The sequence below is a fragment of the Gadus macrocephalus genome, chromosome 3, assembly GCF_031168955.1.
Source record: "Gadus macrocephalus chromosome 3, ASM3116895v1".
NCBI classification, from domain to species: Eukaryota; Metazoa; Chordata; class Actinopteri; order Gadiformes; family Gadidae; genus Gadus; species Gadus macrocephalus.
In genome coordinates, this window is record NC_082384.1 from 13,282,458 (window position 1) to 13,309,801 (window position 27,344).

Sequence of the window (27,344 nt, forward strand, 5' to 3'; positions counted from 1 at the left end):
TGTTTAAAATGTGCGAAGAACGGCTGCACAAATGACAAGGTAACACTTTATAATAAGGGTATGTTTATCACTTTAGAATAACTGCAACTTTGAAGCATTAATAAAATATTAAATAGTGAATTCCTCAGTTGTATGCATTATCACATCAATACTCAGTAGAAAGCAAATCACAAGTCAGATAAATCACATCATATATTAATGAGAAAATGATTCATCAATATCATTTGTAATGCATAAGATGTTTTCCAAAATGTGTTCAATGTGTTTATATTGCTTCAATTCACGATAAGTCAGGTAGTTAGAAAGCATTAGTCATGTTTGTTGTGTGAAGTCATCAAAATGGAGGTCTATATTTGCCTTACTACTTCTGACATATTGCTTGGTACTGGCACAATGATGCTTAAGGCATTTCCAGCTTTTAAAGGTTATCTATAAATGCCTAGTAGGGCTTGACGTTTAGTTATGATAAGACCCTTAGTTCACTGTTAATTAACTGTCATTGTAAAGTATTACCGATACAAATATAAAATAATCCATGGAGGTTTCCCTTTTTTTCTGGGGGGCAGGGCAACTATACAAAGAATATTTGTTCTTCTTTTCATTCATTCAGAATCAATGTCTCCAAGCCAGAATAAACAAGTCTTGCAGGATTCCTAATTAACAGCAGACAGATCACTCGATCTGACCTCTCCTCTCCTTCATATTCACATCCTCTATCCCAGTCTCCAAAGCCCTCATAGGCTGTGTGGCTCTTCCAGCTCAACAGGCTGCCTCGTTCGGATTGGCTGCTTCCACAGGAGGCAGAACTACTCGGCTGGTGAAAACAGCAATAAAAAGGAGCGCGTGTCTGTGTTTGTGTATGTGTGAGAGATCTCCCAACCAGATGAGCAGACGCTGGCAACCGTGGGAACACAAGAAGAGCGCCGTGAATGAACTGCAAGTAAGCTGCAGCCAAGCAAGCAGAAACTACCTGGAAGCCCATCCTTCAACCATCAGAACCAATCGGCAGTTCTTCATCTGACCAACGGAGCCAAGTGGGTCAACTCCCCAGCTTCTTCCAGTTGAAGAGAAGCCATTTGATTCAGTTTTTTAACACCTACACAGAGGACATCTCCGAGACTCTCTGCAACTCATTTTGACGCGACAGGTATTTCCGCGGAAAGCATCAATAATCAGGACCTCTCCCACCGCTCACCTAACCAGCCAGCCAGCCATGTCTCTTACTGTGAAGGACAAGACCCGGGTCAGACTGGTGTTCCTGGGGGCAGCCGGCGTGGGCAAGACGGCCCTGATCCACCGCTTCCTGCAGGACACCTTCGAGGTCAAGCACCGGCGCACGGTGGAGGAGCTGCACAGCAGGGAATACGAGGTAGACACCGGCGTCAAGATCATCGTGGAGATCCTGGACACCAGCGGCAGCTACTCCTTCCCGGCCATGCGCAAGCTCTCCATCCAGAGCGGCGACGCCTTCGCGCTGGTCTACGCCGTGGACGACCCCCCGTCGCTGGAGGCCGTCAAGAGCCTGCGCGACGAGATCCTGGAGGTGAAGGGCGACAAAGAGGCAGCCATCGTGGTGGTGGGCAACAAGACGGACCGCGAAGCAGAGCGTAGCGTGTCTCACAAAGAGACGTTGGCCACGGTGGAGCTGGACTGGAACCATAGCTACGTGGAGGCGTCGGCCAAGCAGAACGCCAACGTGTTGGAGGTGTTCCGGGAGCTGCTGCAGCAGGCGCACCTGCCCAGCCGGCTGAGCCCCGCCCTGCGGCGCCGCAGGGAGACCATCCCCAAGGACCGCAGCGTCAGACCCCCCATGAACAAGACCAACAGCTGTGTGGTGTCCTGATGTTGACGAGGGGGAGGAAGTAGTGGGGCATAGCATGGGAAAGGGAAAGGTGTAGTTAGTGAGGCGCGAGAGGGTTGGAGGAAGCGAGGGCTGTTGCACAGGACTGGAGAGGAGGGGTAATACGGACTTGAACTCCTTTTGGTACTGATGAATATCTGATCGATTGATGGAGAGAAACGAAACCGGGTGTTTCCTGACGCTCGAATCTCGAATGCACTTTTTGAAATCATCAATTCAAAAACAGTTTATTAAAATTAGCCAAAGGTAAACGCGCATATCAGTTTGCAGGTCATGATGTAGAAGGAGATACACCGAAGTGAATACGTCTTATTTGTATGTTGCTGCTTATGGGGAAACAGCGACGATGGTCGCATCAGGACGTATACCTTTCACTTTACAAATGGTATTTGCCAAGGCATTGCGAATGTTGCAAAATTAATTGTTTCCTCTTTGCAATTTAGAAATTGTATATAAATGTGTTGGCTGATTGCCAAACCTTATTTGTGATATTGGAAATTCATGATTTTACAAAAAGTTTGTATTTCAATTTTCTTTGTCATTGTTTTTATTTACTTTAAGTATTTTTTTTTATCGAATTAAATGTTTAGCGTATAATAAACGTTTGTCATAATGAGTGTTTTTGTCCATCACGTTTTTACCCAATGTTGAGTAATGGTGAATGCATCACGCACGAGCCTGAATATAACTTCTAAAAAGATTTCCCCAATAAATATAGGGAACTCAATTCAAACTTAATGGTGAAAGAAATTGTGAACCAAGTTCAAAATGTTTTCATCTCTAAGGGCAATTAGCAGTGAACTCACGATTGTATTTAACCTCTTCTTCACAACACCATTTTCTCAGGCTTTTGCAGAAAATAACCCACCAAAAGTGTATTGTCTACTACAAGGGAAACAGTATTGTTACTATGAAGAGAAAAATATCAATGCGGAGGGTCAGAGAGAATAAAGCTACAACAAAGAAGGTAGATTTCAGTTCCACCCGAAAATAGAGAGGATGTATTGGTTTAAGCAGTCTCCAAATAAAATCAATAAAACAAATGCACACCAATGCAAAAATGACATTAAAAGATGGATACGATACAGACAGGTGAATATTTCTAGGAATTATAGTTGAGGTTTGGCATTTGACCCCTAGTTTGAAAGGTCGGGGCAGAATGACGACACCAAGCCAAACAATCACAATAGCACCATACTGCCACCAGATGGCTAAAGAGAATAAAGGATATTGACCTTTTTCCTGTCTATCGAATTCCATCCATTTCTTCATGCCAATTGAATGGGTAGAGTATTTACTGTACACTGATGATACATCATGCTTATTTTAGGTATAGATTTATTCTATGTTTTAGGTCTTGTCCATCACTTTATGTAATCTGAGGCGCTCACTCTTCACAAAGCTTGAATATAACATACAACATCTTTAAGTCATTCTTTAGGATGAACAAATGGTGAACTTAAGTCCTATCCGAGAGTTATAAAATAGTGAACTCTAAGGGTGGACTGAGTTAGAGGTGTAACCAATGAGTAAACCTGCTAACCAAGATGAAAAGGTAATGGCTGTTCTGTTTCCGTTGCCATGGTGATAGTCAGTGAAGCCTCAAATAAACCGCTGACGGATCCTAAGTTGAGGACTGTCATTGAAGTTCACATTCTAGAAGGTATACTTCAGTTTGTATGTCAGGGGCCTTGCATATCTACAGGTAAGTAGTTTATCCGTTTCATACTGAGGAATCAAATCTGGAATCCTCTTGTAAAAGGGGCATCCTTCTTTTAGCAGGACCGGGAGCCCATAATGCATCATTTGACGTACAAAATAAGCATATTTCAATGTTCACTTTTCAAAATGTTTAAGGGTATTATACTTAAATGAATTGCTTCGACCGTATAACCGTTTTTGTATCAGCAAATGTAAATCAGGAAATTCAAAAACCTTAAGAGCTCAAGAGTTGTGCCGCCCTCTTGTGTTCATACTTTCACTGCACATTTAAGCGCAAATATATGATGGCCTATTCCCAATTAAGTCAAATTCATTGATCAAGAAAATGTCAGGCCAGTTCCTCCTTGAAGGCTCTTTAATACTGGACCCTCGTGGTATGCCACAACCACTGCATTCTGCCACATGCAACATTCTTCGGTCAAAAGTCCTTTCAAAACCAGGCGCACTAATTGAAGAATGAAACAATTACTCAGACACTTTTGTAGATTGTCACAGAAATCCTTTTAAAAATGAGTTAAAGTGACTTTGTCTATGTTTCTTCCAATTAATAACCAGACAATGGCAGAGAAATTAAAGCCAGTGGCTGCTGCACACAGAACCACACACTCTTACATACAAAGTGAAAGCCTTACCACTGAGAGACACACGCACAAGCAGTCACACACCTGACCACCCCAGTATCCTACGCTCCACCACCAGATTGGAATCCACCAGGTTTCCTGTTCCAACTTTGAGGAAGTAGTCGCGCAGTGGCTGTTAACCGTTTGCTCGCTAGTTCCTCATTTAATGGCCATTTTATACCAGTCTTCCGCACTCGGCTCACAGTCAGCAGCAACGGCAGGCATCACAGTCAGGCAAGTGTGTAAAGGCTCGTCTTTCTCACACGGAGAAACTAAATCCCATTGTTTGTCTTATTTAATTGATAATTTAACGATACATTTTGTGTATCGTTGGCTGTCGCCAAGTCTGGCTGTCTCTTCCCCTGGACTTGGTCAAAGCTCCTCAGTACAGCAACAACTCTGAGGCGTTTGGAACAAGTTCAGGGTTGGGGACCCAATCTGCCAGGGTTTGGAGGATGGGGATGGGGTTGAACGCTGTCCTGCTGGCTTCATTTGACTGATACTCGGTGTCTAGGGTGACACAAGATTTTCTGTTGATTTTTGTTTTATAAACTTGCTTTTGCTGCTTCTGGTTTTAAAATCACGTTACGTTATTTTGTCATCCAGATATGAAATGTAATGTGTAACATATGTTACCATAATTGAATGTGGCTGTACCGCCACATTCAATTATGGTAACATTTATGTTGATGCAGAGGTCTTTGTTCAAGCCAGGGCACAATTCAGGGAGAGGATATTGTATATGTCGTGGTCATACACATCTCATGGCTTTATTCTCCACTTTTTAGGAAAACAAAGAAGGAATTCATTGATTTAGATTATCTTTTGATAATATACGAGGATGAATGGATGACTACTTAAATGTACAAACTGGCAATGTTGCCTGCTTGCGTATTGATCAGCTATTGTGCATTTTCTTCATGGTTGACGAGAGATCCAAGTAAATATTTGCATGAAATAAGCGGATGTTTTGTTCAATAAAAATGGGGGGTGATACAAACCAGACTTTTTGTTCTTAGTAGTGGTTTAGGGAGGAATAAAGAAACACTTCCTCTGCAACTGAAAGAGGTAGTGAAAGAAGCTCAGGTTCAGGTGCACACACACACACACACACACACACACACACACACACACACACACACACACACACACACACACACACACACACACACACACACACACACACACACACACACACACACACACACACACACACACACACTAACCTTGGTAAACACCAAAACAACCAAGTAATTACACTGCAATATATTCTACCTGCGTTCAGTCAAAGGAGAACAGAATTGTATTCATCCCAGAAAATGTTTAATTATCCAAATCAAGTAGCAGGGTAGGGCACTGGGAGCAGAACATACATACGATGACATACATAGAATAGGGGGGGGGGGGGGGGTCGGGGGGAGAAGAGAAGCCACTCATGGGAAAAACTGTACCCCACAAGCGTCGCACTGTAACCAGTTCAAGTTTCACATGGGCCAAACAGGATACACTGAAACAATAATCTCAAGCAAAAAAAATAAAGATGGAACACCGAGTTGTGATTTGGTGGCGATTGGTCTTTCGTGTATGCTTCTTGCGTGTGAGCTCTGATCTTGTAGGAATGTATTCGCGGCGAAGTGTGGCATTGTATGTGTATATACGTGGCTCTGTCTCAGTCGTCCACGGCGATGTTGCGGAACAGGTAGGCCATGGACTCCCCGTTGTGGATGCGGCGGATGGCCTCGGCCAGGATCATGCTGACGTCCACCGTCTTGATCTTGGGACACTGGAGCTTCTGCAGCTCGTGGGGCACGGTGTTGGTCACCACCACCTGGGGGCGACAGAGGACACGGGGCAGGCATTGAGTGGGGCCTTCTGGTTCGTTGACCTATCCTAAATGGTATTCATGCTAGGACTCGGGACACAAACCCGTAAAATGTAATTTTTATTTGTGAAAATCTGGCACCAATGTTCTTTGTAAATGGAAGAAGAGAATCTATATATGCATGTATACATTATTTTTTTTACAGTTAAAAAGAAACGTAACAAAACACTAAACACTGACATTTTATTTCCCAATCATAAATCTACCCATTTCAACTTTTGAATCAAACTGGGTATTTTGATGGGTTTGAACCCAGCTCTTTGGCAAGAACCAAAGGGACCGTAAATTAGGGTTTTCAATTAGTAATTTAGTAATAAATAATGTCAAATGCCCATCACAAGTTACCAGAGTGAGTGATTCTGCTTTATTTGTCTGGTGAGCAGCCAAGAAGAAAACCATAAAATAAACTTGTTTTTCACCATTTGAAACAGAGAAAAGCAACCAAATATTTGCATTACCGAAACTTCTGAAACTTAAAGCTGCAGGTGTTCAAGAAGTTGTCCTCAAGCAGTGACTGAAAGGTCAAAGTGTTTGAGCTGGAATAAACCACTGTCTTTGATGTTTTGGGCTTAGTATTCATCGTCAACATTGTGCTACCTGAACAATGCTGTTTATGAAGTGTGCCACACACCAGGGCGTTTTACCATGAGTGACAGAAGCTTAACCCTCTCTCGGACGCAGCCAACCACATGTGCTACACACACCCAAACACCCTCATGCGGGGGTGTCCATTTGTCGTGATGTTGAACATCACGAAGATCAGGAATGGAGTCCCCACCAACCACAAACTAGTCGGTTGGGGCTGGCGAAAACTAAACAAAGGAAAAAAAAGCCTTTTCTTTCCCCATACTTCATTGAAGGCATACCAACATGCTTTTAAAACAAAAAAAAATGAGGGTTGACTTACAATTCATCAAACTGGAAGTCAAATACCTTGTTTATCCAAAATCATCCAAAATTACCAATGAATCAATTAAATCAAACGCTCCCTTGAGCAGCGCACCTCGTCGATGGCGGACTCCTCGATGCGCGTGGGGGCCTCGGCCGACAGCAGGCCGTGGGTGGCCATGATGTAGATCTTGTAGGCTCCTCGCTCCTTCAGCAGCTCCGCCGCCGCCACAAAGTCCTCCACGTTGTCAACGATGTCGTCCTGCAGGCCAGAGGGGGGAGACAGAGAGCCAGGGCTCTGGTAAGAAGCCTCCCTTCTCCAGGCACATTGCCATAATGACATGGATTTATCTTTACTCATAGCTAGGTTTGTACAAAGTCACTTTGTTCTAGCTAGTTCTTGCAACATAACGGTGGCACTTTGGTATAATTTCAAAGGCTGTTAACCCCGCTAAAATGCTTGTACACTGCGGGACTGACATTATTTGAAGGCAAATGTTCCCAGTTATACCATTACCAGTGGAGTGGGGGCTTACCACTATGATGGCGATCCGGCCTCCGACGTCCCCGACGACTGTTATGGGGGGCTTCTCCTTTGCCATCATGACTAGAGGGAGAGAGAGAGGGAGAAAAAGAAAGAGAAATGAGAAGGCGAATGAGCCCGTTTACTTTCAAGAAACTTTTGGGGTGTCCCACCAATGTCTCTGAGATGCAGATTATGGTAAACAATTCAATAAGCAGTGGTGAAATAAATCATGCCTAATAAAACTATGAGATCATAGGTTCCAACTACCACTCCACCAATCCAAACGCCCGGAGACCGACCGATAGGTCATGTTTGCAGTGAGCCTGCAGCGGGGTAGCCCGGTACAACCATCTATGGGGGACATCGGGGTCTAATTAGGGCCAGGGGTCTTGTTGGTTTTTGGTGTGGTGGTAAATTAGATCGGATCAGGGAGTTGGTAGACACAATCCACCTCAGATGCCACAAAACAAGAGTCCAGTTTAAAAGTGCAAATCTATCGCAGTTTGTTCGTGACTGTATTCACTATGCATCAAACATAACATAAAAGGATCCCCTCTCCAGTGAACCAAAACTCAAAATGAGTGGTTAGGCTCCATTTCATTGTTCAATTAATTTAAACCAATTTATCAAACTGAATGAGGATTTGCAACATAAAATGGACTCTGGTTGTCAACCAGTAAAAGGCCATGGGGGGCCACATAGCAACAGCCTCCCCCCCCTCCACTCCCAAAGCCAGCAGCAGCAGCAGCAGCAGCATCATGTTGCTGGGCTTCTGCTCCACCCACTCCTTCAGAGACCGCCGGAGAGAAGGGGGGGGGGGGGGGGAAGAATCACACAGAGGAATCAGAGAAAAACAAAATTATATATCAATGCTGTTAGATGGAATACAAACGTTGCAGCTTTCTCACCGCAGCCGCCCACTTCACTTCGAGGGTTAGAACCGTTGACCTAAGGTTTCGTGGACTTTTCGACTTTAGGCTGACGGACCCATTTCCCGGAGGCCATATATGGAAATAGTGCTGTGAGGGACACATGTGTTGGTCAGACGGCAATCCGTCGAGGAGAAGGGAATATTTGGTATTTTGGTCAATGCACACTTGGCCAGCAGATGACGGTGCTGCTCTAGTGGTGGAGACGGGTGGTGTCGAAGCACCTCTACCCGTCAGATGCCCGCATGCTGTTCAGCCCAAGCGATTGCTGCACAGAGGGGGACATCCGCTAAACAGCCCCAATTTTACCAACAGGTGTGAGTATGATCAGTCATCACAAGCACTTCCAGAAACTGCGCTGCCCTGTGACATCACAATTTGCTAGATGTCCTAGATGTATAATTGGCTTCTAATGGCTCATCACACACACACACACACACACACACACACACACACACACACACACACACACACACACACACACACACACACACACACACACACACACAGTGGTTAAATAGAGGCTCTTTAATGGCGGCTGGAGACTCAAGTTTCAAGTGACCAAAGCAAATTATGTCTCAGAAAGAGAACGCAAAAAGCGACATCCTCCAAGTTTGAGTCAGTAAAATGGGTGGAATGCTTGATCTAAGCCGTGTTAACATTCACAAAGCTCAAAGGCCATCCGCGTCTTTGGTTTATACAAGGACACTGAAACGTAAGGGGCGTTTTTACAATCCGATTGTAAATATGGAGTCCTGCATCAAACAGCATGATATACGGATTTGAAGATAGAATCACTGACATTCAAAGTCTGCATCCAAGACCTAGAGATCAGGCGAATCGATGCAAACAGAAAATAAGAACAGAAAAACACACCAATAACCTTAGCAGCTCCTGATTTTAAAACCCAACATAGCTGTTCCACATCACAGAAATATCAAGATTGCCTGCTACTTTTCTTCAGACATCCTCCATTTCTCAGATTTCTACTCTGTGCTTTTCCACTATCCATGCTTAAAATATGAAAAAATTTAAATATCAACACAATCTGTGCCATCTGAAGATCAACTGATCCATTTTTGATGACTACATACATATTTAAAGTATAGCACTGTTGGATTAGAAGCCAGTCATCGATTTCCACAAACCCAAGACCGATTGGAAAGAGAATGGAAAGAGAATGCCATGATACCATGCTAGTGGAGTACCGAGGAACAGCTACGCTAACTATGCTAAGCTTAGCAAGCAAAACATGGCCAAGCGAAGCAGCCCGCCCATCATTAGACACTGATTCTTTAGATGCATTTTCCCATTCAGATACGGTTCATTGGAAGCCCTCTGGACTCATTTTCCCAAAAATCCATGCATTGATGCACAGGTGAATCAGAGAGAAGCAGCTTGTTGGTGGGGGGGGGGGGGGTTAAGAAAGTCCTACTTGGTAGCTCTAGGCCAGGGAACGTTGCTCGACGACGGGTCTCTGCATTAGTCATGGACAGAACGGTGCAGGGTAAATACAATACAATTATACATCACACAAGCGTACTACCTCACGCACAATTCACCGATGAAGAGCAAAGGAGGAGTAGAGAAGATGTATATTATCATAAAGTACTGAACAATCTAAAGTACGAACAAAAGCGAAGGTGCAAAAATAGCATCTCTATTGGAGGAATCCGATGAAAACCGCTATGCATCCTGGGACATAGTTTGTACCCTGGGACAAATAAGTGTGCATTGGTTGTACACCCATTTTATTGTACAATATAGGTATCAAGTAGTGAACTATAGGAAATCAGATTTGCACATTCCCATTTTGGATCAAACTATATACAGGGACACGTTAAATAATGCAGTGTATAAGGCACAGGGGGACCAACTACTGTGGCGGGTGTGTTTGGGCCTTACGTGGGATCTCCAGACCGGTGTGTCCCGTGGTGGTCCGCGTGGCAGGGGGAGAATGGCGCCCGTCTGCCATGTCTGCCTCCGAACCAGGGGCCTCTCCGTGGATGACGGCCAGACCCAGCCTCAGGCGCTCAGCGTACGACTGGGCTCTACACACGCAGAGTAAAGAGGTTCACCGTGAACATAGCGCTTTAGAACACACACACAGCATGTTGGATTGAAGGACGTATACACACACATGGTCATGTTATACATGTTAAGGAAGATGAATCTTATTTTACATATCGTCCCACTAAACACACACACACACACACACACACACACACACACACACACACACACACACACACACACACACACACACACACACACACACACACACACACACACACACACACACACACACACACACACACACACACACACACATTCAGGGCCAAGAACATGATCACACAGGCAGTGGTGATATGGTTAAGCGTTTAGACTGCAAAACGAGCGTTGTACCTCTTGGCAGCTGAAGGGGACTTTGCAACGATCACAGCGTTCCTGTAGTCCGGGATCTGAGGGGAGAGGGATATATACACCTCAGACAAATGCGTTCCAATGCTGCGTTCAACTACTTTCACAGATGTTATAATAAGCAGGGCCGTCATATTTTTCTTATTTCAAAATTTAACATGGTAATATGTGACCACCATGTGACTAATTGTCATAAGTAGTAGTGATTTGATATCAGAACATTTTGAAAACAAGAAAACAAAACATGTTAATGTTTATTTCATAAGACATAGATCAGACTCAAAGGAGTTACTTGTGCAAGCCCTGAAAGCTTACAAAAGCAGCATACACAGAAAGGCGATCTGTTGTAAGGTAGAGTTCGAACCCTGATCTGTACGGTATTAATTTGTTTAAAGCAGCAGAGCCATACGCTGCATTCATAGCGATGTCAACGAGGTGTGTAGCAATACACCTGAAGTCCATTCACCTCCAATCTGTACAACATTACGTTGCGAAGCACTTCATTTTGTACAGATATCGGCATGCGTTTTAATGTTTCAACACAAACGCATGCATCACATCTACCTAGAAGTTGCTATGATACAAATACCTCTCAAATCAGAGGTGAAGACTCAAGTCACATGATTTGACTCCATTCTGACTCCGGTCGCAGATTTGAGGACATGAGACAACCATTGATGACTTCTCTTGAAAGTAAGAATTTACTCTTTTTCATATGAATTGGTGATTTCTTACTCAATAAGCAAAGCTTACAGTGTAAGAAGCTTATTGAATTCAAAACACTATGAAATCAAAAAAATAAATAATGATACTACCAATTGTATCCCTCTCGGATGGAGCCGACCACATCAACCGCTTCCCAGACAGAGCTCCATACATCCACAAACATCGTGCGGTGAGCATACCCTCTCGGCTGCAGCGAAACTTCGTCATGACATTGAAGTTCCTCCGAAAAGGCACTTTGACGTCACAAAAAACCGGACCCGAGTTTGGAGCAGCGTATAATGTTCACAAACTGGTTGGCAGAGATGATAAAAACATAGGATTTTACACCCGTTTTTTCTTCATTGCTCTTAATTACTTAAAGGATTTGGACGGTTTATTAAGACCCCCAGGTTGATGGTTGACATTGTCCGTGTGGTGATGTATATCAGCCCTGATTTTTGTTGAACTAACCTCCTCACCCGTTGTCAACACATTCCGAAACTCTGCAGTTGGCCATCAATTGGCCTCCATTACAATATAAAGAAACTCCCATGGATGTATTTAAATTTTGTCCAACACAGGTTAGCACACTGGTACTGCCCCGTCTAGGGAGCTTTCGCCAAAAAAAACAAAACACTTATATTAAACTATGCTCTAAATTGAGAATTACCACACTATCTGTAAAGCAGCCACTATCAAAACACAGAAATATAACTGTGCTACTTGCATGAGCATGCGCAGTGGCGTGTACAAAATAAAAACGAGTGCATTTATTAATTTTTGTCCACTATTAGCAAAAGCTACCTAGAAAGGGCAATTCTAACTATCCTGGGTTGGACAAAGGGCCAAATTCAGAGCTCATCTACACCATGAGGAGGTGACTTGAACAAAAATCCTAGCTGATTTATAGCTTGGCATAGACAAGGTCCACACAATTAACCTTTGTTCAAAACAAACCGGCCCAAACCGTTAATGTAGCTGCGTAGTGGATACATCCCTCTGTGACATGTTCAAGAAGGTAAGTTAACTTTTTTTGATTCTGTTGCCCATCCCTTTAAGTGTGGATGGAAGGAAACACTTTGACGTGGCGTTGTGACATTTAGTCAGTCAGTCATAATGTGGGCGGGGCCTTACCTCCTCCTGGATGTACTGGATAAGGAAGGGAGACGCCCTCAGGTTGTCCACTGGGCAGCTAAAGAATCCCTGGATCTCCTTCTGATGGAGGTCCATGGTGATGATGTGCGTTAGTCCTGCAGTACAAGAAGGACCACATTAGATTATGACAATCAAAATAAGGAAACGCTAATGGTATCAGTCATACTACAGCCAGAATTTAAATGTTCTCACAGTTCCCAAACCGGTTGCAACACCAGACATCTGGTGCATTCTGGACATACAGCACATACCAAGAGGGCCAAAATCTGATGGGCAAAAGATCATTGTGCCATTCAAAATCCCCAAAAGGTAAACCAAATACGAGTGTGTAGCGGTTCCACAACACCGCACCGCTACCCAGTGGGGACTCGAACCGCCGACCCCGGCGTCGGAAGGCAAATGCTCTAACCGACAAGCAAAATGACTGCAGCCTTTCCAGTCAGCAGGCAATAGTGCTCTCAAGGCTTTGGGAGCAAAGTTTGCCACAGAGGAACATTGTCAACCGAGTGCGAACGACGACCTCTTGGCGCCTGGGGGACGTCACACACCCACCTGCTTTAGCCAGCATGGAGGCCAGCAGCTTGCACACAATGGATCCCCTCTTCCTCATCTTGCACTGCTTGCTGTAGGGGAAGTAGGGGATGACGCCGATGATGTTCTTGGCACAGGACGTCTTCAGGGCATAAGCCATCACCAGCAGCTCCATGATGGCCGTGTTCACATCCCTGGGGTAGAAGATGATCATAATAATAATAAGGATCAAAATCAATCAAGATTACCTAACCACGCAACCGTCACTTGGAGCTTACCCTCGGGGATTCAGAATTTTGTGGGAAATAACGGAAGAAAATAAATTAAGATTAATTGGCACTTCTAAAAAGATGAAAAAAAAATGACATGGTGAACAAATAAACAACTAATTAATTGTTGTTCATCAATTTGTTTCCTTTGATTGACAAAATAATTGTATCAGTATAGGCCAAAGATAAGTAATTCAAATTTAAAGCCATTATGCAGAAAACAAAACCGAAGAAATAGGAGTTGATTATTCTGCATTTCGTTGGCAACAGGCTTTCATTTCAAAGAAGTCAATCAACAACATGTAACTGCTACTTTTAATAATGTACATGCTAACAGACCATTTTTTCTTTGAAGGTTTCGAAACTTAACCCCAGCTTAACCCTAACATAAAAGGTGTTAGGTGGATCCAACAATTTGATTGATGATTGTTGATTGATTTGATAACAAAACATCAGCTCAGTTGGCTTATTCTTTGTACAATGAGTAATTTAACTTTTAGCTTCAAAGATTTCATTATTGCCTTGATGGGGATTTAAGTAATGACGAATCAAAGTCATGATCGACGCAAGTGCTGACTAGTCACCTGTCAGGTCTTTCTAAATCATCTGAACCAGTTAAATTCTGTTGCATTTTTCACATGCCACACCTCCATGTTATGCTTTTTAAAAATAGACTCCTCAATGTGGACTCCGCCCTATTACCTGTTGGTTTGCTGCCTCTGGCAAACAAACAACCTCATTCTTAACTGGGCGTTCCCATAATCATTCAGTCAGCTGTGACCTCATTCACACATCCTTCAGGTGCAAAAACATTCCAAAATGGCTGCCGTGCTGCCCCAATATTGACGTTGATAAACACCACAATTGTATCGTTTCGGCATGTGGACAATGGTCGGTTATGTGGTTGGCCTCGTTTCCTCCTCTGTGACTCTGGATACCTGGGGCAGTTGCAATCAAGAACATACTGCAACATCAGGCTTTAGTGAGTTGAATTCTCCGCAGACTGAATTCTCTTCACAGTCTGCTGAGGGCCGGGTGTCATGCAAGACATTACAGAGCAGTAGCCTGTGGAATCTTAGAAATGTGGGGAAACTAATGACCCTTTTATAACAGAAAAAAACAACCAAGCTTTAAACAAACAAGAGGCCTCTCTCTGCCATGCAAAATCTCTCCACCTCATTACGACAATCTGCTGTATAGACTCCACATACACAGATCAAACCTCCGGGACAGAAGCACAGATTGTCCTGTGTTTAATGTTGGATATTGTTGGAGATGTTGCACTTTCTTGGTTTTAATAGCATGCTGATCACTTACAGTAGCCTAAGATGTGGTGCCGTCTGACTATCATAATGTGGAGTAGGGATGGCGAAAATGTAAAATATTCTTGACCGACCACCGACCCTCATTAACCGGTTAATACCGGTTAACCGATCAGATTAAAATGTGTAATTTGAAATAACAGCCATTATAATAACAGCCACTATTTCGTAACTGCTTATCTCTCTCCGTTTTGCCACCGACTCACACACACACACACACACACACACACACACACACACACACACACACACACACACACACACACTCTCTCTCTCCGATTGAGAGGCAGTGGCTCTAACCGCGGCACGACCTGTGTTTGAATTGAAACACGAGGCATGCTTACTGCAAGTTGACCGTGTGTAGAGAGCTGGGCCAATCGGAAGAGGGCAGCGTTAGGAGCTCATTTGAAACATTGCCGCTGCTCATTTAAGGAAATTATAGCTCAGAAGAGACGCCGCTTGTTTAGTTTGGAGGAGACGGAAAATTCGAGTGTGAGGGATAATTTTTTTCACTTCACAAAAAAAGAGTTAGTCTACTGTCCATAATAATTTAGAGATCATATTCTCCGCTGCTCGCATGTGGGATTATTTAAGACTTGAGGAGAGGTTAAACAGTGGGCTAGAGACGCGGTGTCCGTCCAACTTCCTATAAGTCACCTCATCTGATCATCTTTTTGTGTGAAGTGAAACCAACACACACTCCACAGTCCACACTGACCCAAATTTTTTTTTTAACCGACAAGCGACAAGATTGATCGGTTAACGTTCATACGGTCAACCATCGGTCAAACGGTCAACATCCCTAAAATGGAGGGGACTTACTCTATTACCCGGTCACCAAACAGGACCAAGGAACAGACTTAATGTGCAGACAGAACTATTAGAACGCAAAACACTGGTGTTCCCTGACATAATAGGTGCATGGGCACATGTTAAACAGGACTTTACAATCCATTAGACCAAGAGGCTAATTGAGAAGAGTAGCTCACCTGGGAATTGTCTGGATGATAAATATGTCCTGGCCACGGACAGATTCTTTCACATCCACTCTCGTCTCTGACATGAACAAAACGACAATATACGTTTGAGTAGAATGAAGAAACAGAAAATAAAAACATCTATAAACATTTAACAATTAGCATCCCTTGAAAAATAATAAAAAAGGATTCTCAAACTTACCTCCATTTGACTCTTGGTAAACTACTGACTTGCCCAAATCAACTCCTAGGCGCCTGAAAAAGAATAACACCACAAAAGTACAGGCATGGTCAGGCACAAAACATTTGCACGTGTGTGTGTGTCTAGTCATGTCACAGTGACAACTTCCGATCAGCTTATGTGACATTGTGGCTCTCTTTGACAGACCTATCCCCAGGCTACAATCGTTGTAGTCAGTAGTGCATGGAAGCAGCACCTTTAAACATGAGTCAGCGATCCATGTTTCTGATGAACAGTAAGAGACCAGAGAAGTAAAGCACATAGCATTGTGCAACTGTGGTATAAAGTGGGTACTTCGGGGTTTCCCACAGCACTTTACAGCTTATGCGGCCAGCTAAAGAACACATTTCCATCTTAACTAGGCCGGTTTTGAATATTTTAAAGGTTAAATTGAACAAATTCTTTGACTATTCTTGTTTCAGTTGTTGTTGACAATGTTGTTTAGCAGTTTTCTTTTAATATTTGGGAAGTTCAAATTGCACAATTTGAACTTTGCCAACATTTTCTCCGGGAAACTCTGTACTTCGATGGCTGCAAATCTGATAAAGTGCTTTAGATTACATGTGACACAGGTTGGATTATTGTGTCTGAGGGGTGTGTAATATAAACAGTTACAACATGCTAACCCTGTCAGGGGGCTTGTGGGGACAACGTCCCAGAGGGGGTAGTAGAGAACAAGTCCCCCCCTCCCCCCACAACATTATCCCTTTACCCAGCTCAAGGACATGTGCATGTGGTTCCCACATGTTATTAAGTAATAGTTAGTTCTGAAACTAGCCTATAATCATGTCCCAAGGCCTGCGGCTGCCTTAACTCTGATTAACTTATATGGCCTTGACAAAATATGTAATTTGTAAAATATATATGTTTTGTAAAAGGTTAAAAATAGGTTACAGCAAGAAAGCCACAATATTTCAGTTTCTCATAGCTGTCATACTGTTGCACAGTGCTGCATTAGTGATGAATGGAATCAGGGGGACGATACAAACACAAACGCTAATTGACCCCTTTTGTGTGATGGTGATAATTTCTCGTAGTTTTCCCTTAAAATTATCAAATCTGAGCTTCAGAATGTCATTGAGTTAGGAAAACTAGTGAATGTCCATATACTTCAAGGTAATGACCCTCAGATAGAGTGTTTAGAATAGTATTTTGAAACGATATTTCTTGGTGTAGAATTCAAATTTTTTAACAGACAATACGGTTGGGCAATAGTTCCAAGAATAAAATTGTCAGAGAACAATGATCAAGCAGTTGTAGTCAATAACAGGAGGAAGGTTTATGGAACATTATAAATGAACTGCTAGTGTGTAATGCGACAATGAAGGCACGCCATCATCGTCATCGTAATAAATAAAGTTGGGAGATAAGTTTCAGTTTCAATTCGACAAGGGTGGTGTTTGTATTTTGCCTCGTTTGAAAGAATCCTCATTTGAGTCTACATGCTCAAGTGACCAGATGCATAGGCCTATATTCATAAAAGCACTGGACAGATGTTGGCACATTAACACGAACGAGACAGTTGATTTAGCTATAAAGATATTTCAATGTCAGCGTATTTCTGACTTTACTTTCAAAAGGCTGAACCGACCCCATGCAGTGTGTAGGCTACGTGTGGTCGACCGTCCTGGTACGACAGCCAGAGCCCGTGTTGTTTTCTTAAAAAAAAAATGACTGACAACTGAACCATACTCACTCGGTGATCTTCTTGGCCAGCTCGATGCACGCAGGGGTCGAGTTGGCAGAGAAGACCCGGTAGCCGCTCTTCGAAACGTTCATTGTGGAGGATCAGTGGACGGGTGGCGAGACGCGAGACGACGGTGGACTCGGCAGTGGCCGACAGGTATATTTGGGGCAACAATATTAGTGTGTGGTTGCCTCCCGGAAACCGTGTCAACTTGTCTCCCTCTCGACCATGGACTTTCAATTGAGCTAATTTAAGGGTTTGGTTTGCGTAGACCCCTACACCTAAAAAAAACAATCAGCTACTGGATCTCGACCCTTGGTGGGTCTCTTTGTCAATGGACCGGCTCCGTGGATGTTACTGAAGCTAAACAGGTGCTCCCGCGACGACGTGACGTTTGTCGCGGTTGGTAAACAAACACATTACCACCGATGGGCCAATTGTATGGTTTAGCAGAAACCGAGGACAGTTACAAATGTTGACTCACGGGTTACAGTCAGTATGTTTGTCTTCAACACATATTCAACGAACTGTTTAATGCGGCGGCATTATACATTAAGTAGCGATATCACGGGGCGAAGAAGAGGTGCGACGAAGCTGCAATTACTGTGCTGTCAAGTCAAACGCAGCTAGTGTAATATAAACTTTGTTGCAATGCGGCCGCTTCCAGCAGCAGTGGGAAATGCCACGCAAGCATTCATTGGATGGATTGACAGACCACGGAACCGACGTTTGAGTCATCCAATCAGGAGTTTTCCACAACGGAAGTGGGCGCTATCCTTCAACTAACCAATCAAATGCATGCATGTTGGGCCGTGTCATCTGAGGTCAAAGGCACGGCGTCGAAGCGCATGGTTTTGCAAGACAACAGTGTTCTTCTGAAATAGGCAAATAATCTACCCAAAATAAGGTGCTTTCATTTACGTATTAAAACAAAAAAAAAATCGACATTGTTTGCTGACTGTAACTGACGTTGTCCGTCAAACAGCATTCAATATTATAGCCTATTATTTATATAGGCTATCATGAAGTGTAGAATTACTAGTAGTAGAACTACTACAATTATGCTTTTTCTTTTTATCAGTTTATGAAGCATTACTTGTATGTAATTTAGACATTGTATCATTGCATGTTACAATAGCTGTAGTAGTATGTTTGCTAGACATGATACTATTTAGGAAATATGTAATATAATTGTTTCCGGTGCAGCCATATATTTTATAGTCCACCATTAGTCTATATTCTCATACGATGATTGGACAAAGTACATTCTCAAGATAGTGTAAGATGATTCCAAAAGATAAAAAAAAATGAAGGTAAGGCAAGAAGGTAATAAGGTATGGGAGTGCCCAGGTATCATCAGGTGGACAAGTGTAGATACATTTAAAGAGCCCCTATTTTATCACCAGGTTTGTGTTTGATGAGCCCTTACAAGCCATTACAAATCTGCCATGCCCTGACCATTGATTTAAAGACATCATAAGTTGGAGTGTCCACAGAAAGATAAGCCTATCAGTAACTATAATTAAGCTATTGCTAGAGAGAGTGGCGCCTGCCTGTTTGTACCGGTATATTAGTAAACTGGCCTTGGTCTGGGTAATGTGAGTATCTTTGTGTGACTTGAGGGAGGGCGTGTATGCACCCCATGATGGCTGCCATCCCAACACAGGGTGTACCCTCATCTTGATAGACAAAAGAGGAAATCCCAAGAAGATTTGAAAAGTATAATTTATTAATTCATTTGTTTGTTGAAAATTCTTCAAATATTCCCCCAAAATGTTTTTCTCTAAAGACCGAAGCATTTCTTTGAATTGTGTTCAAAAAGTTATTAATCCCACTGCTGGACCTAGCAGTGGAAGCTAATCTTAAAGGAGAACACAGCTGTCCTCTGCTTAATGAAACCGAACTGAAGGGCGTTTACTGGAGAGTCAGCAGCCCAGCCCTTAATACGAATACAAACCGAAAGCTTTTTTTTTTTAAGGCAGCGTCATGCATGGGGTTGTGTTCTCCTTAAGGTCAGAACCTAGCACTTTCAACAATTTACCATCGTTATTTTACACAACATATTCAACATACACCCAATGCAGCAAGTATTAGCCTAGCCATGTATACCCTGTCGGGTAATTATTAATCAAAACTATGAAATCACAAACCACCTTTTATCGGTGCCAAAGCGTCAGACTGCTCTTCTGAAACGTAAGCCTCACAACAATGTTTCTCCACACCTATTACTCTACTAACGTAACAAGAGCACACTGACTTCAGGCATACACAGTACACAAACCTGTTCAGCTGCACTTGGCTGCATGCTCCTCCGAGAAACTCCCTGCTCGGGACCATTCTGTTATCAAGATAACGTCACAGTAATTGCAGCAATACATAATCTAAAAAAGCGTGACATGAGATTCTTTGACATCCAATCATTAAATCGGGTTCGCCCTTCATCAACAACACGAAGTGAAAGCAGCACCCTGTCCTTACACGCCTGCACACACGCACACAGCGAGCCTCGTAAGGACGACGATGAAGGCAACTGCGACGGCCTTGTTGTTGTGGGTGTGTGCGTGTGTATGCGTTCCTCCTCCGAGCTCCATGGTTAATCTACTAGAGGTATCTACTGGCCTGCTAGGGCCCATCAATCCCCACTTCCAATCCATGCCCGTACGCATAGCGTTGAGGGTCCATGGGGTCCGTGTGTGGGTCGCCGCGGGGCAGCGCTGCCGTCGTGCTCCTTGACGCAGAGTCCACCATGTCTTGTTATGGAGGTCTTCTGGGGTTTCTCTTCCCTCCTTCAGCCTTTCAGGATCTTCTCCTTGAGGAGGTCCAGGATCACCTGCCTCTCTTGGCTCTCCAGCCGGAACCTCCGCTCCCGCTCCTTCCTCTCCTCCTCAAGACGCTCTCGCTCCAGGCAGATCTTACCTGGAGGAGTACCAATCATTGCAACACTCTAGTTACAAGGGCATAAGATGACGTTCACTTATGCGACCACCATTACTCCAGGGAAGGCCCGATTCATGCAAACATAATTCTGCCTTTGGTTCACCAAAAAATGCTAGGCTGCAGGAGGACTTAAAGTAAAACCGACAACCAATACCACTTCTGGATAGGTTTGCATATAGATGACGAGCTCTCTAGGCTAAGCACAAGCTATTGCATGCATCATTTCTTACTGACTGATATTGAGGCCCAGTCAACCAGTCAGCAAATATCAAACAGGCTTAAAAATCATACACTGATCAATGCCTGAATACAGCGGTTTGACCTCGGCCAGGTTCACACTTGCAAAAGAGTGTGAACCACGTTGTGTGTTAGCTGGAAATATATAGGTTAAATGAATAAATACTAACTAATCTTATTTAATTAAATCTACATCGCAAAAATTGGACACTCGTCTGGTGCTAGGTCAACTTGAGGGAAAAAATAGGTAACACCAAGAATCTCACTCCTCTGAACCTCCAGCTCCTCCCTCCTCAGCGCTAGCTCCTCCTCCCTGATCTGATGCTCCGCCTCTGTGCGTTTCTCCAGGAACCGGAGGGCCTCTGAGAAGCTGTGGTGGCAGCAGCACTGGCAGGAATGCCTGGAGCTGTGTACTACTGGCCCAGGCTCCTCAGCCGGCGCGTCCCCCTCTGACTCGGCTCTGATGGACGATGCAGGTGCTGGGGCAGCGGAGAGGATGGGAAGGAATAACCGATTATCGAGGCGCAAGAACCTGTTGATCAGCGGCTCAGCTGGATGTAGAGCATTCAATTGTGTTGCGTTGATGTGTTGGTTTATATGTCGTTTGGTAATGTTAAAGTAAAGTGCAGTGAGGATGATGGTGACGCATTTAAGGTTCATTCAGCCAATTTTGGCTGCTTACAACTAGGTTGGGTGGCATCCTCTTGGCTTGCTATTATGCCGAGGGCGTTGACGTCTGGTTTGTCCTGTTCTGGTAGAAACAGGTCTTCCGGTGCTGCTTTCCTGACCAGCTCACTTGCCTCCTGTCAAGGATATGAAAAGATGTATGTTACGGTTATTTCCATGGTGTACATAGTCACAACTTGAAGAGTTTCTCAAACAGGGGTTCTTGTGGTACCCCAAGACTAATTCATGGGTGACACAATCTGAAAACATCAAATTAACTCAAATCAGTTGACTGAACACTTAACTTTTTAAAACATGACATTAAGATTTGCCTGGGATGCCTTGGATTCATTCTTCTGTTTGCAGAGATGTATTTCCCCCGGACATAATCGATGCTATCTTTGTTGCGGTGGTGGTTGAAAATGATAGCCATGGATTCAGTGGCTGACATCGCAGACCCTCACCTGGACTCTAGGGGTCTTTTGGCTGCTCTTCCGAGCTTCCAAGTCCATCACTTCATGGAGCAGGTCCTCTTTCTCTGCGTACAGAGCCTCCGTTCCACTCCTGGGGGGGACGCACGTTCAGACAGTTAAGGCAATAACAACTGTCCATGTCAGCACTGTCTCCTCCCGCTGCAATCTGAGTTGCAGGGGGTTTGGGTTACATGGGAACCTTACACTGGCAGTCACAACTACATAGACGGCCATTGGAGGCCATCGTTACATCTGATCCTACACACTGATCCTACGTTTTTTACTGTTTTGCATTCTAACCCATTTCATCTGCCGTAAATTGTTTAAGGGTTTATTGTACCCGCCATGGGTGTTGCACTCACCTGCGCAGTCTGAAGAAGTCCTGTTTCTTGTAGTAGTCCAGCAGCAGCAGGGTTCTCTCGCGGCAGCGCCGTGCATCCACCTCAAAGTACTCATCCTGCATCGAAGCTGAAATGATCTCCGCAATGCGGGCCCAAAGCCTGACTGCACGAGCCGACACACACACACACACACAAACCTCTTTAAGTGGTGACACCTAATGCTGCTTTCCCACAGCCACTGTGCTCCACACACCGTCTTCCTTCATGGTTTTCATCATGACTTCTATTGCATTATTTATTTTTTAACAATCTCAGATATTCAAATAACTTTTGTATAGGGCTTTTGCAAGAAATATGACAAACCGATGGTGGGACCATTAATAATGTCCAGGGCTTATAGTTCAACGGAAGTGAAGAGGTTCTATATAAGAACAGCAATGTTTGTTAAATGTTAATCTCAGGTCCAGCAGTACTACTATGCTTTTTATGCGAGCAGAATGTCTGGGGGGGGGGGGGGGGGGGGGGGGGGGGGGGTATAGCACAGGGACTGGGAACCAAACACTGAAGTGGGCGGAGATACGCATGTTTGTTCTTCTGTTTTTAGATATTTTCAGATGAGAAACTCAAGGGGATTTCTATAAATGTATTTATACATTGGCAAGTCTATACAGTGTTGGTTTAAAACCATTTATTTTGTCCAAAAAGGTTGGTATACAGTCAGATAGATTGTTTGTGCTTGTCTGCCCATTGGGAAAAGTTTACTAGTGCTGGCGGAGCATGTATTCGCTACTGCCAATTACAAGCTTACAAAACGCGTACAAACAAATATGAAGCTAAATAAAGCGAAACACCCCGTTCACTCAGAGTTCAGCTCGTCTTGAGTTGTGAGGCTATCCGTTGGTTCCTAGCAAAGGAGCAACAGACGATGCGACCCCTCACCGCTTGAATCCTTTTTGCTGAAGGGATTCTGGGCGATGACCTCCCGCAGAAGGATGATGTCATGACGAGCCGAGAATCGCACCTGGCGCTTCCGTGGGGGGATGGCCAATGAGAAGCCTGATCAGAAAACCAATAGAATAGAATAGACCGCACTGTAAGATAATGACACAGAATACAATGAAACGCACTACAAGATAAGAATGACGCGGAAAACATTAGGACCCACTTTACCATTAAATAATGATACGTAAATATCATAACAGATAGCTATTTCTGAGTTTTTAAGTTTCCTTAAACTCCTCTGCCCCTGAACGTGCAATTATAAAACCGGAGTAGTTTGTGATTGTATCTGCTCTTACAAAGCACTCTGTATTTGTCCAGGTGTATGCAGGGCAAGACAGTGTGCTCAAAAGAACCCGCCATTCATGCTTGAAATAAGGTTACAAGTGTTTAATCCATGGTGGTATTGCGTGTTTCATATACAATCGTGTGTGTGTGTGTGTGTGTGTGTGTGTGTGTGTGTGTGTGTGTGTGTGTGTGTGTGTTTACACACACGTAAACCTGTGAGGATTCCTCCATGACATTATGCAGGGTATGTTTTAAGTCTGCCGGGGAACACACAGGTTGAACACGTTCAATATACATGTTGATCAGTGTGTACCCAACTATTACCGTTGCCGATCGCTATTTCCATCACACGTTCCACGTATCTTGTTATAATGTATCCATGAGCCAATGATTACGAGCAGAGTAGGGAGCCGATTACGAGTACTTCCTGGAGCGGGTACGTAAACTTCACGTCACTGTAGACGTAAAACCACCAGTACACGTTCCGTACTGACGAGTAGCCTGCAGACGTTGGCGTTGCATCGTACTGCGCTAACTCTAAACGGCCACATGGGGGAGACAGAGGACTGTCCTAACTTAAAGCAGAGTTCACGATTATTAATGAACAGTTATGCAAAAGATTATATTTTAGGTATATGAGGAGTCAGCAACATTGTGTAGCCAGTACTAAACACTACTTATTAGATACTACTTGTACTACTACGTCTACTGCTTCTAGTGGTATAACTACTTATATTGAATCCCAATTATTATGTAATGACAAATAAATGTATTTACTGTTTGTCCACAGTAACCCAAAACGCTACTTTGAATAAACATGTCCCTAAAAAAAGACAATAATTTGATGGTGCTGGTTAATCTGTTCTTTAACTACTGTGTTGAGATATCGGTAGGCCTATTTTCCGGAGAGCGAGCAGATTTCCTGCATGGTGACAAAAGGAGGCTGACCGCAGGCTGTTCATAGGGCCGTGGTTTGCCATCTCAGCCTCTCTAATCATTGTCTGACTCCCTTTTCTTTCTCTCTCGCCTCTCTCTTTTCTCTCTTTACAACCTTTCTCTTTCTCTCTGGTCCTCCGGGTCTCTCTCTCTCTCTCTCTCTCTCTCTCTCTCTCTCTCTCTCTCTCTCTCTCTCTCTCTCTCTCCCGTCTCTTTGTCAGGCTCTGTCTCCCCTCCCCTTTCCCTTCTCTCTCCGTCTTTTTCTCTCCCTGTCCCAGCTCTTTCCATCTCTCTCGCTCTCTTCTACTCTTCGTATCCTTCCGTCACCAATGACCCTTGTTCATTTCTTCAGAGAACTAATTTCACTTACAGAACACACTTCAACCCATACTCTTCTGCAAGTAAATACACACCAGAGATTACAATCTGAGTTGTTTGAGAGAGATCCTCAAATGCTCGTTTGACTGTGTTTACCACGGTAGATGTGTTGATTTGTTGTGGTTCCTTTGACCTAGTTTACCAGCGGCCTGAAGCAGGCGGTACCACCCATCTACACATCGTCTTCATCGTCATGGTGCGCTACTGATGAGGGGCTGTTATCCGCACAGTTAAAGAACATACAAGACTGTTGGCCAACAGGAATACCCAGGAGGGATGTTGAAAATCTTTGATATTATGTGCACCTCTTAGTGTGCAGTACAAGATTCCGATTTTTTTTGTATTGTCACCCTGTCATGGTTATTGTGGTTAACACTGGGCAAGCAACCGCTTTCAAACGGGATCACCACCTTATCGTGGTGAGGCGGTTTGCGAGTCCCAATGACCATTAGAGCTATGCCGACTGGAGTCCTAGACTCCTGGCAGGGTCACCCATGTCGGACAGGTCAAAGGGTAGCGGCCAGACGAAGAGCGATCCCCTGGTCCTCCTGGTTGGGGGTTGGGCTGAGGGCTGATAACCCTTTCCTGGAAAAACAGATTTATTACAGAAACCAGAAGCAGAACCAATTCATTAGATGAAGGGAATACCATGACCATACCTCATAGTAGATGCACGATGATGCACAGGCGCCAAAGCCAGAAGGACGCACCTGGGCTGATAGGGTCATTGGTGCACCCGAAACACACCATGAGGATAGGAAACTCGAATGTGCGCACGTTGTATAGAGCTGGAAATCTCGATCAGGTGGCAAAGGAAATGGGTAAGAGAGGAATAGCTATCATGGATATTAGCGAAACACATTATTTACTCTGGAAGAGACGATGATATCCACAGAGCTGGGGTAGGTATACTTATGTCCAAAGAAGCATCTGGAGCCCTCCTAGAATGGACACCAATTGGCGAGAGGAACGTCCAAGCCAGATTCCATTCAAGGCACATCAAATTGACGATCATACATGTCTACGCACCTACTGAGGACGCAGATGAAGGAATCAAGGAGGAGTTCTACTCGAGGCTACAAGATGTACTGGATAGGAGGAATGTCCATGATATGTTGATTATCACCGGAGACATGAATGCAGAGGTTTGGAGAGCAAAACGTGAATTATGAAAGAGTTAGCCTATAGGTAAACACAGGCTGGGAGTGCGGAACGACTGGAGTAAGGCTTTGCGATATTTGCGACATGAATGAGCTAGTAATAACAGGAACTTTAGTTTAGGGTGACCAGATTTGAGTTTGTGAAAAAGAGGACACTTCGTCGCGGGGGGGGGGGGGGGGGGGGGGAGGGGCGCCTCGGCCGAAGCATCACGGCCGAGGCGAAAACATGGGTATTTTTTCTTTAGTTCGTCCGTGAACTTACATTTACGTTTAGGCATGGCTGCAGATTTAATGCGCTGCTGTAAACAGAGTGGAAGCGGCAAGGTGCTCAATGTTGCCAGATTGGAAATGGCAAAGTAACGTACCAAAGGCTCAAAATGGTCGTATTTGGAGGATAATTATCGTGGCTCTGGCAACCCTGAGATCGGTCGCCCAATGACAGACTCTCTCTACAGTCAGCTCGCGCAAGAAGGTGGAACGTAAGGGAGATACCATTTACAGAACTTGGAAGGCCGTAATAACCATAGACATATACAATGGTAATAACTAGTAGGTTATGTGAAAGACCCAGAAACACAAATATGCGACGAGGCAAAAACAAATATGCGACGAGATAATGTCCGAAAACCGGACATTATCATCAATTAATAAAAAAAACCCGGACGCCCCGGACGGGACGTAAAAAGTGGACATGTCCGGGGAAAAGAGGACGTTTGGTCAGCCTACTTTAGTTCCACCTAAAACCATTCACAAAGCGACATGGATATCGCCAGACGGAAAGACCAGAAACCAACGACCATGTTTTAATCAGCAAGCGATTCAGGAACTCAGTGAAAGATACAAGGGTCTACACTGGGCCCCGTTTCCCGATAACGATGGATCTTCGCTCGTAAGATCATTCTCCCGATGGATCTTTCGAACCATCGATAATTTCTTTGTCGCGTTTCTCGAAACTCCTCTTGACATGAACGCGCGTGCACTGCGCTAACGACGTCGTAGGATTGTAACTGTCTACTGACACGGTGCTGAAATGGGCTCCGTAGGAGGGGGAGACGCAGGAATGTCGCAGGAAAATTGTGTTAAGAAGGGTTAATATCTCCCCATCAAGGACAACAGAGTAGCCTACGAAAAAAATAGACTGCAATTATATGAATTCAAAAGACATTAAAACACAATTGATTAGGCTTAAGCCG

The 27,344-nt window shown here is 44.1% G+C and overlaps 3 protein-coding genes across 5 annotated transcripts; 1 reads left to right on the plus strand and 2 right to left on the minus strand.

Moving 5' to 3' along the window:
- Positions 1–623: 623 nt before the first annotated feature.
- rasd4 (rasd family member 4) lies at positions 624–2,784 on the plus strand. The gene has a single exon (XM_060047354.1). It carries the CDS (start codon positions 1,214–1,216, stop codon positions 1,841–1,843), a length of 630 nt encoding a protein of 209 aa, XP_059903337.1. The 5' UTR covers positions 624–1,213; the 3' UTR covers positions 1,844–2,784.
- Positions 2,785–3,182: 398 nt separating this feature from the next.
- On the minus strand, positions 3,183–18,415 carry LOC132454145 (phosphoribosyl pyrophosphate synthase-associated protein 1-like). 2 transcript variants are annotated; one of them, XM_060047349.1, is made up of 11 exons: positions 17,746–18,415; positions 16,011–16,063; positions 15,821–15,887; positions 13,262–13,434; positions 12,689–12,804; positions 10,835–10,890; positions 10,334–10,479; positions 9,864–9,905; positions 7,510–7,580; positions 7,089–7,235; positions 3,183–6,031 (listed from the first exon to the last, which is right to left on the minus strand). In XM_060047349.1, exons 1-11 carry the CDS (start codon positions 17,826–17,828, stop codon positions 5,873–5,875), a joined length of 1,113 nt encoding a protein of 370 aa, XP_059903332.1. In that variant the 5' UTR covers positions 17,829–18,415; the 3' UTR covers positions 3,183–5,872. The 2 variants fall into 2 exon arrangements, with proteins under 2 accessions (XP_059903332.1, XP_059903333.1); XM_060047350.1 differs by lacking the exon at positions 9,864–9,905 and having other exon boundaries at positions 17,746–18,414.
- Positions 18,416–19,443: 1,028 nt separating this feature from the next.
- si:dkey-45d16.4 (eukaryotic translation initiation factor 5B) lies at positions 19,444–24,156 on the minus strand. 2 transcript variants are annotated; one of them, XM_060047351.1, is made up of 7 exons: positions 24,002–24,156; positions 23,330–23,446; positions 22,412–22,553; positions 22,041–22,140; positions 21,593–21,713; positions 21,177–21,389; positions 19,444–20,652 (listed from the first exon to the last, which is right to left on the minus strand). In XM_060047351.1, exons 1-7 carry the CDS (start codon positions 24,021–24,023, stop codon positions 20,525–20,527), a joined length of 843 nt encoding a protein of 280 aa, XP_059903334.1. In that variant the 5' UTR covers positions 24,024–24,156; the 3' UTR covers positions 19,444–20,524. The 2 variants fall into 2 exon arrangements, with proteins under 2 accessions (XP_059903334.1, XP_059903336.1); XM_060047353.1 differs by having other exon boundaries at positions 23,330–23,481; positions 24,002–24,133.
- Positions 24,157–27,344: the final 3,188 nt, after the last annotated feature.